Source organism: Esox lucius, chromosome 11 (assembly GCF_011004845.1).
Source record: "Esox lucius isolate fEsoLuc1 chromosome 11, fEsoLuc1.pri, whole genome shotgun sequence".
Lineage (NCBI taxonomy): Eukaryota > Metazoa > Chordata > Actinopteri > Esociformes > Esocidae > Esox > Esox lucius.
Window position 1 is genome coordinate 35,017,829 of NC_047579.1, and position 9,859 is coordinate 35,027,687.

Consider the following 9,859-nt stretch of genomic DNA (forward strand, 5'->3'; position numbering starts at 1 on the left):
ACGTACTATACCTCAAATTTTATTTTTGGTTGTGTTTTGGGATGATGACAAGGAAAGATTCATATTTAAATGTAGTTATACATTATGTCTTTATTTATTGTGTACACCTATCTGATTACGTGGACATTCAATCACTAATAACTTTATTCAGTATATTTCCTGGAACAAATGATGTCAAACAACATTTACACGGACCTAAATACAACGCGGACAGGTACTACGCATGCGTGTGTCAAATCGCGGATCTTTAGAAAATACGATAGACTCGTGTATTTAGGTAAGCGTGTTGGTAGTCTATTACATGTCTTGTATTGTTGTTATTTCTTGTCCGGTTCAACCTACGTCCTAAATAATTTAAAGACTGAACGACATTTCTCCCTATCTGTTATTTGTTGATATAGCTGGCATACTGCGAAGGAGTCATGTTTACCTCCCAAACATCTATGCAAACGTCCTCATTTCAAGATTCAATTGATGTGGAAGAAAAGGACATCGACTATGACAATGAAGACATAGGATATAATCAGAAAATACAATTGAACTGTTACTATACCATTTATCTCTACCAGGGCACAAGGTAAATTTCGCATTTTAATGTTCTGTTGTGGTTGGAGGGTGTATATGCAGCTTTTACATCAAGCAGTACTGTACTTAGCTGAAATTCAGTTGTGTTCGCAGTATTACTCTAATGTGCAGCTATCAGTTTACATAACCCATTGATAGACGTTGTTATCAGTAGCTCCTATGAGGAACGGGTCTTCACACCAGACTGTACAAGGATCGAGCCCGGATGCTCGGTTTGAAAGGTTTTGGAAAATAAGAAGGAATGTAACAGCAGTAACAATATTTAATATCATGGTTATTCATTTTTATAAACTAAACGCAAGGTTATATTAATACAGTAATTACCATAGTTAGTGTTCTACTAAGATTATCTCCATTTAACAGTGTTTGTTTACGGAAAACAATACCGAAGACAGCTGGGGAAAGCGATGGTTAGCATTTACGGGCATGTAGTGTTGGTACTGTGTCATTAAACCAAGATCCGAAACATTTTCCGTAAACACTGAAAGTTTATTTCAGTCACATTTTTGTAGTACTGTAATATTTTTACAACATTGTTAGTGAACCTTTGCTAAGATAATTAATTCACATGCCATGTGTGCATATCAAGAACCAGATTAAGCACTTGAAGCAAAGTCAACTCTGTAGTAAAATGTGCAGGTTTGTCCACAAGCCACAAGGTTGATGAAACGGTTTTCCAGAAATTAAGAAATTTTGCTTGAACTATCTCAGAGAAGCTCATGGTTGCATGCTTGTTGTCCTCGTCAGGATCCTGACCTGACAGTAGTTTGTTGTTGTAATTTACTTTATGTTGGCCCCTGCCATGTTTATCATATGGGCCAGCATAAACTACCAAAAACAACTGCATTTTATCTATGGCTATTAAACGCTCAGAGATACCATGAGAAGATCCTGAGACCCATTGGCATGACATTTGTCCACTGCCATTACCCAACATTTCAGCATGAAGAAGTAAGGCCCCATGTGGCAAAGATCTGTACATTACAGCATCCATATTAGGAACGTTATCATTCCTCCCCAGAAACTCCATTCTTCCTCCTACTCAGTCATCACCCCTCCATCGGTCAAATGTCACCCCTCCCTTGGTCAGGTATCCGCTGTCGCCTTATCAAACATCACCCCGATTAAGCTTTAATCCTCCCCTTGTCGATCGTCAGCCCTCCCCTTGTCGATCGTCAGCCCTCCCCTTGTCAATCGTCAATCCTCCCCTTGTCCATCGTCAGCCCTCCCCTTGTCCATCGTCAGCCCTCCCCTTGTCCATCGTCAGCCCTCCCCTTGTCCATCGTCAGCCCTCCCCTTGTCCATCGTCAGTCCTCCCCTTGTCCATCGTCAGTCCTCCCCTTGTCAATCGTCAGTCCTCCCCTTGTCAATCGTCAGTCCTCCCCTTGTCAATCGTCAGTCCTCCCCTTGTCAATCGTCAGCCCTCCTCCAGTCAAAAATCAGCGATCCCCTTAGTAAAGTATCAGTCAAAATTGTACGATTTTTCCCAGCCAATAAAACGAGCACAAACACGGAACTATTATCACATGGACTCAATACAGAAGAGGTGCTAGTTGGTGTAAGGTAAGATCAAGCAGAAAATTATGATTATTGAAATACTTTTATATATTTGCTTAGCTAGATTCATTATTTTCAGTTTAGCCGTTCTGCTAAATAATGTTATTTTAAATGAATCTAGCTAAGCAAATATATAAAAGTATTTCAATAATTTTGCGATTATGAAAGTGCAAAAACATACTTTTCTAATTGATCTTACCTTACACCAGCTAGCACCTCTTCTGTATTGAGTCCATTTTATTAATAGTTCCGTGTGTGTGCTCGTTTTATTGGCTGGGAAAAATCGTACACTTTTGACTGATACTTTACTAAGGGGATCGCTGATGTTTGACTGGAGGAGGGCTGACGATTGACTAGGGGAGGGCTGACGATTGACAAGGGGAGGACTGACGATTGACAAGGGGAGGACTGACGATTGACAAGGGGAGGACTGACGATTGACAAGGGGAGGACTGACGATTGACAAGGGGAGGACTGATGATTGACAAGGGGAGGACTGACGATTGACTAGGGGAGGATAAAAGCTTAATCGGGGTGATGTTTGATAAGGCGACAGCGGATACCTGACCAAGGGAGGGGTGACGTTTGACCGATGGAGGGGTGATGACTGAGTGATGACTTTTTGTGTGTGTTTGTAACTGCATCCTAGCGAACGATATGATGGTTAAAATATGTAAGTAACAATTTGCCAATATGTCTCAGAGTTGAAGAGCACATTAATTCACAACACCTGAAACCTATCCAAATGTTTCATGAGCTGGTTAGAAAACACATGCAAACATTACAGATCGCTGTTTCATGAGCTGTCTTGCTCAGGTATCTTCATCAATACCTCCCAGAAATAGCTCTCATCTTTTGTGGTCCCCTCTGTGTGTATGGCCTTGCATGTGACTCCTAATGACATTAGTGTGGGCAGCAACTCATGCCTGCATATGGAGAGGGGTACGTGTACTCCAGATGTTGAAAGGAAGATCTGTTTCATTGCTTGTTTGGTCTTCTGATGCACTTCAAGTTGAATATTGTTTCCATTTCTCTGTTGTCTACTGGGGTAAAATGCATATTTTGATAACACACACAAGGAAAAGCTGTGTGTGTTCTTAGGAAACCAAACTTAGTTAGTCTATAGGTGCGAATCATGGCGTTGCGCGCATCCGTCCCTGTAATGGCACCCAGGCTTCACGCATTACAAATGAAATAACACATTCCTCCCAATTCATTGCTTTCCAGTCAGCCTCTATTGTGGTTCCTGTTTCTGACTCCTTGCAAAAACTTGCTGTTCTCTACAAAGTAGCCACCAAGTCATGAGTAAACTAACTAGGCCTACCTGTCTAGATCTGAGGCAGCTGCAGATGGCAATGTGGCATGGAGCCAGAGAAGGACAGATTCCACAGCAAGTACCAGTCAGGAAGACTTTAGGTAACCATGGTCTCCCGTGACATGTTTGTCCTCGAATGGTTTTATTTCTGTGTCTTTCAGTGTTGTGCTTTTCTGTCTTCTTCATGGGCCTGCTGCTGGAATCTTTCATATCAACCTGCAATTAACACTGTTTCTCTCCTGATTGATGCTCTGTTCTTTCTTTCTACCTGTCATGATGTCTTCAATGTGCTGCTGACTGTCTGGGATATGAAGTCACAAAGCCTAGTACCTACCTTTTTCTCTTTACAACCTTTCTTTGGAATGACCAAATTAGATTTACCATTATGTAATGATGACAGTTTAGTGATCTTGTTATATAGACAGTGCAGCTGTAGAAACACCCCATAAAAGTTTATGTATTTGGACAATTATATTTAACGGCAGATGAAGTTAATGTACTTTTACACAAATTACACTGAAATATAACATTTGGCAAACACTTATTCTGAAAACAATCTACATATATGCAATTTCTTTGTGCAGAAATAAAAAGTACACACTTTCAGTGACAGGTGTTGCCCTTTTTGGCAGAAATAACTTTATAAAGGCATTTCTTGTAACTGTAACCTAAAAGCGACAATAGAACCATCAAATGTCTGACCTAGCCATCAGCTGTTAAGGAATGCCCCCTTTGAAATCATTGACAGCTGCTATACTGTTTGTGTTGCAATTGCAGCATCCAAGCTTTGCAAATCCCAGAGTTTGAACTCTCGATGGCTGACGCGTGTTTTCATTCTGTCTTGTGATGAAGAGTTGGGAAGAAAATAGATGATGGTGTGTGTCTGGGGTAGCAGGTAGAACGTCCTATTATACAATGCCAATGGTGAGGCAATGCAAACCTTGTATTGTGTCTGCGTTGTCAGTCTAACATTCTAGAAGGACACCATTTCTGACAAAACCGCTGTAATTGTATGATGTTTGAGGGCTTTTGCATGTACAGTTGGCTTTAAGTCGCTCAGTGTTTTTATAGGATTAAAGATCTGGTTCTTGACCCAGACTATAACCTTCCATTTCTTATTCTTTTGCCCAAGTGTTGTGCCCAAGTGAGTTTCCCAGTATTTTTTCATTATGGTAGTAAACAAACTGACACACATTAATAAATTAGTTAGCTAATCATTACGCCTTTTGTAAAAGGCTTAATGATTTTAAGATTCACTTTCAGTATCACTTTTCAGCCTGAAGTATTGTGTGGTACAACAGAGAATTCACCGCTGATTAACTGAAGACAAGCTGGTCCGGTCCAAAGGCACCCATTACATTCAAGTCACCATGTTTATGGTTGGTATGGGGCAGCAAGTCACCTTTTGATTATAAGTAAGGGCCTGTTCTACATTGCCAGTGTTCCAGAATATTCTCCATTTAAATATTATCCACTGGACAATAGAATGATTGACTTAAAATATTTATGGAAATAGGTCTGTGGGACCAAGTCATGAGTACAATTGACTGTCTTCTGGGGGTCTCTGATATCTTGGCGTGTTACCGTGCATGTGTGCTCTCAATGAATTACACATGGTTAAGACCAAGCAATGTTTCCCATCAAATTTCTTTCTCTGGAGTTATTTGTTGATGCACCTAACTTTCGGTGATATTGTTAGGTGGACATATTCCCCACAAGAAAATAAATTGTATTTCTGTTCAGTTTAATTGGATAAATTATTGCAATTTGTTAATGTTTTTTTTTTATTAAGTTACATGTGAACACTGTTTAAATGATTAAAGTCTAAATATAAAAAATGAAATGAACAACATTTAATACAACTGCATTAGTGTGATAGTTTAGTGACACACTGACTAGTATCACTGACTCTGAGGATAACTGTGTTATAGTAACTGTAATATGCAGTTGTATGGCTAGAATTCAATATCATAAAACATAATAAAGTTTAGTAAAGGATAGAGAAAGGAGAAGACGATTGGAAATAGGCTTTGTAACTCACATGGCAAACTGTAAGACTCTGTTTCACTGTATCTTTAACTAGCCTTCATGTTTTGTGGATGTGGCTTCTCGTCATTGGCTTCATTTCTTTTTTTCTGTCCGTTTTCTCATCTGCTCTGATTGGTTGTCTGTTGCTCTCTTTCCATGGTAACTGACTCTGCCCTATCCACAGCCTAACCTTAGTGGACAGCAGCCTGCCGTCAGAAGCAGAACCAGAGCTGAGATGCTACATCTCACGGAGGTTGAGCAAAGGAGCCCTACTGGGGGGCATGGGCAACATCGCTACTGTTGAACTCAGGTGTACTTTTTCAAGTAAATTAAAATAAGCACCCCATTTCAAACCAATATTTCACTTGTTTCTTTAGGATCTTGTCAGAGCTATTTCAAACCAATCCAACTCTCATATGCTTGGGAACTTGTTGACCCCATTTACAGATAAGATTTAGCTGGTTTTCATAGTTTTGTTGTACAGTAACTTTGTTTTGAATGGAAATTGCCAGGGACTTCATGCCAAAGGTAATTCAGTTGAAAAACAAAACAATAAAAAGGACAATATAAATATTCTAAAAAAAAAAATAATAATTAGCTTACATCCTTTTTAAAGTAAGGTAAGATGAGCCAACCCAGTGTTTTACAGTCATCATAAACCTCTTTGTCTTAGCAGTGTTCCAGAGGCAGCGGTGGGCTGTTACTGCTGTCTGGTGGAGCAGGAGAGATCCCCAGAGCAGCCTGACGCAGAGGCTAATGGCTACGTAATCTGCCTGATGGGTGGCTCTGAGAAAGGCCTGAACCTATATCCTTCATCAGCTAATGCAGCTGTTTTCAAATCGCATGCATGTATTGAGCTTAGTCGTAGAAGGGTCTTATGGAGATGGCTATCAAAACTCATAAAACATGGCTGTTTGGTCCACTGACTTCAGTGGTCGTGTACGAATCTGGCCCACAGCTCTTTCTGTCTTTCCCAGCTATGAAAGCATGAATACACAAAATACATACAGAAAAAAAGAAATGATAAACTATGAATTATTGAACAATAAACCATTTCCTTAATCGACTGTACGTTTAGACTTGAGCTTGACAAGTACGTGCAAGGCTTACAGAGCAGTCTACAGACTCCTGAGGTAATCACAAACTTTCATTGTACTGGATTTTGTCTTTGGGCAATTCTTTGAAATGCAGAAAATACATCTATATTTGTAAGAGACTCGACTAGGTCGTGTTCAGTGAGGAAAGCACGTTTTGAATCAGGCAGGTGCTGCAGGAAGTTATCCAATAGGAATGGAATGTTAATTTCTGTTGCAAAATGTTTTGCTAACAGTGAGTTTTACTAAACACCATCCTGGATGAATGGAAAACTACTACAGAAATGGGTACAACCTGTGTACTTTATTTAGCTGGTGAACCTGGAAAATGAAATCAGGCCCTACCTGAGCAGGTGGTACGAAGAGTCTGTGATGCACATCCACAGAGTGGTACAGATGGCCCAGGGGAGTATCTGCTTCCTGCTACATGCTGTGAGTCACCTTTGACCCTTAATTCTCCCATCATTCTTTGATTCCATTTACTTCCCCTTCATGTGTGATCGTGTATTTTGTTTGCATGTCCATTTTCCCACTCCCTTAACTGGCTCTACTTCCTGGTGCCTGGGCTCTGTCCATGTAGCTGGTAACATGATAACACTTCCATCTGTGCTTGCAGACTAGTAGACATCTTGAAACAAGTTCACAAACAAATTACAAAACAAAGGAATTGGAAACATACAATTGCAAAATTTGATGTATTCACCAAATTAGACAGACCGGCCTTGGCCCAAACCAGCACATTTATTTTTTGACATTATTTATTCTAAGAAATGGAAGGTATCCTCTGGACCACAGTTTAAAAATATGTTTCCAGTATTTTAGCTAATCAATCAAATTGCAATAAACAATTTCAAAGCCACAACTTGGAACAATATGTATGTATAATGTTATTGTCATCGTTTTGAAGGCTTTGAGTCACAAACACGTGGAGGTCACCAATGCAGACGACAGGACCAAGGCAGATGTTGCTAGGTGAGTTACCCGAAAGAGAAACTGACCCTTAAAAATAACACTGCGCTTTCAAAATGGAGTACTTAGCTTTAGTATAATTCAGTCAAATATACTATAGTATCAAAATGTACAACACAGTTCAAAACAGTATTATCTTCTGGAAATTAGATATTTTTGGAGGGTTAGATTTTTATTTCGACCATGTCCAATTTTACCTGGGGGATAAACATCTGTAACTAGAAATCAGAAATTCTTGTGATTGAAGCGTATCGGTAGATCGTTTGTGACTCAGAGTGACTATGATTGATGTGTCTGTAGGTTCATTAGGGCAGCCAGTCTGCAGGGCCTGGTCCAGGAGGACATGTGTAAGACCATCTCACAGGAGGCTCTCACTGACCTGATCGTAGACTGCTCCACCAGCCCTCCCATGCTCTCCAACACAGGTGTGTCTCATGACTTATACTAAGTATGTACACACAGACACGCACACACCTTTGTGTACTTTAAACAGACAGAATCACACATCCAGTTTTCATTGATATTCAAACTGTGGTATATGACTAACTATGACATCGCATCGCTTTGTACTGCTCTAATTACCTTGGTAACTGGTTTATAAAAGCAATAAGGCATCTCTGAGGCTTGTGGTATATTGCCAATATGCCACGGCTGAGTGCTGTGTTGTGGAACTCTGATGTGTCATGCCTAAGAACCGCTCTAAGCCGTGGTATATTGTCCATATATCACACCCCTTTGTACGTTATTGATTAGATATACCACAACTTTTAGCCAAATCGGCATTCAGAGTTGAACCACCTGGTTCATAATGTTTTTAGTCACTGACCATTCACCGCGGCTAACCATTCTTATTTCATCCCATCTTTTTTCCACAGTCAGTAATCGTTTTTGTGACGACTGGATCCAGGCATTCCTGAAAGCTGCAGAGCGCTGTAACCCTTTCCTGCTCAGACAGATACTGGAGAACTTCAAACTCAAGGTGGGCAAACACACATTGCACAGACAAGTAGATCACTTTAAGACTGAATACATTTGTCCAGGCCATGCATGTTGAGTGTAATGGCTTACTGTTGCCTCCTCCATGCTCCCCCTCTCTTTCCAGGCAATCCAGGATATGAACAGTCTGAAGCGGTTTATCCGGCAGGCTGAGTCCAGTCACTATGCTCTGTTCCGCTGCTGCCAATTTCTGCAGAGCTGTGGAAATGGGGACGTGCTGATTCAGAACGCCCGTGCCGAACACAGAGACATGCCTGAGGCTTGCAGCATCATTCATGTGCTAGACGAGTTCCTTAGCGAGCAGCGGGCCCAGGGATGAGTTAGTGACGGGCGCATGGGGATGAGAGACATCAGGGTGACAGTAGTTCAACACTTATTGACAATGACACCTCCCAGGAGACAATAGTTCCATACTAACCATATAGGAGGTATGCTTGATTTACCCTGAGTTTGATCTTTTGGGAACATTTCATTTGTTAAACCAACTAAAATGTTACAAGTAACCGAATGGTCAGAGCATTGAGCCAGTTAACAAAAGGATCATATTTTGAATCTGACAAATCTGTCTGTTTCCTTGAGCAATGCACTTTGCTCAATCGCAGCAAATACTGCAAATTAACTCAATTACATTTTGTAATCATTTGAAAGCTCTAAATGTATAATTAAATAAAGCGAATAAAGCTTTCAATCCATTGAGAGTAGTTGAGCCAGGTCTCCTCACACTGGAACCATGCTATGTCATTTTGCAGTTATTTTTGGCACTTTTATTTTAAAGGGTAATCCACCCAAAACCACACATTCCTATGATCAGCACTGGTAAATAAAGATTAGCATGATCTGATGCTTATCAGGTTGTTGTGCAATGTGATTCATTCTGAAAGCAGGGAGACAACGAGGTGAAGTGAAACTGCTTTTTGACAGTGATTGTACTTTCAGGAAAGTAAACTTTGTCATGACGAATATGAAAAGTGTGCCCTTACCAGCTGCTGACTGATTTGGCACTCTGTCCAGATAAGTGTTTTAAGTGTTATGAACACAGGTTCTTGTAAAATTGATTGGAGTTTCAGGTTTTGTTTCTGCTGGTGGATTAGCCCCATTATTTTTGAAGTGGTCACAGTCTTCCTTTTGTAGTGTGATTGAATAGCACTTTCCTGGGGGGTCAGACCAATTATGATGCACCTGAATCCAAATTAACAAAAGTTATGTTTTGAAACCTGTTTTGTTTGTGTTTCTATTTGTTAATACTATGTTTTATCAAAACTATGAATCTCAATGTCAAAATAATCTTTTCACTTGCCTTTAAGTAAAACTATTT

At 40.2% G+C, this 9,859-nt stretch overlaps 1 protein-coding gene across 4 annotated transcripts; it reads left to right on the top strand.

Moving 5' to 3' along the window:
- Window positions 1–325: 325 nt before the first annotated feature.
- Window positions 326–8,955, top strand: c11h17orf75 (chromosome 11 C17orf75 homolog). Of its 4 annotated transcripts, none has more exons than XM_010874454.3 (10): window positions 326–577; window positions 3,475–3,558; window positions 5,670–5,795; window positions 6,159–6,290; window positions 6,558–6,618; window positions 6,892–7,011; window positions 7,487–7,551; window positions 7,849–7,973; window positions 8,424–8,527; window positions 8,651–8,955. In XM_010874454.3, exons 1-10 carry the CDS (start codon window positions 423–425, stop codon window positions 8,861–8,863), a joined length of 1,185 nt encoding a protein of 394 aa, XP_010872756.2. In that variant the 5' UTR covers window positions 326–422; the 3' UTR covers window positions 8,864–8,955. The 4 variants fall into 4 exon arrangements, with proteins under 4 accessions (XP_010872756.2, XP_010872757.2, XP_010872758.2 ...); XM_010874455.3 differs by having other exon boundaries at window positions 6,162–6,290; XM_010874456.3 differs by lacking the exon at window positions 3,475–3,558.
- The last annotated feature ends 904 nt before the right edge of the window (window positions 8,956–9,859 follow it).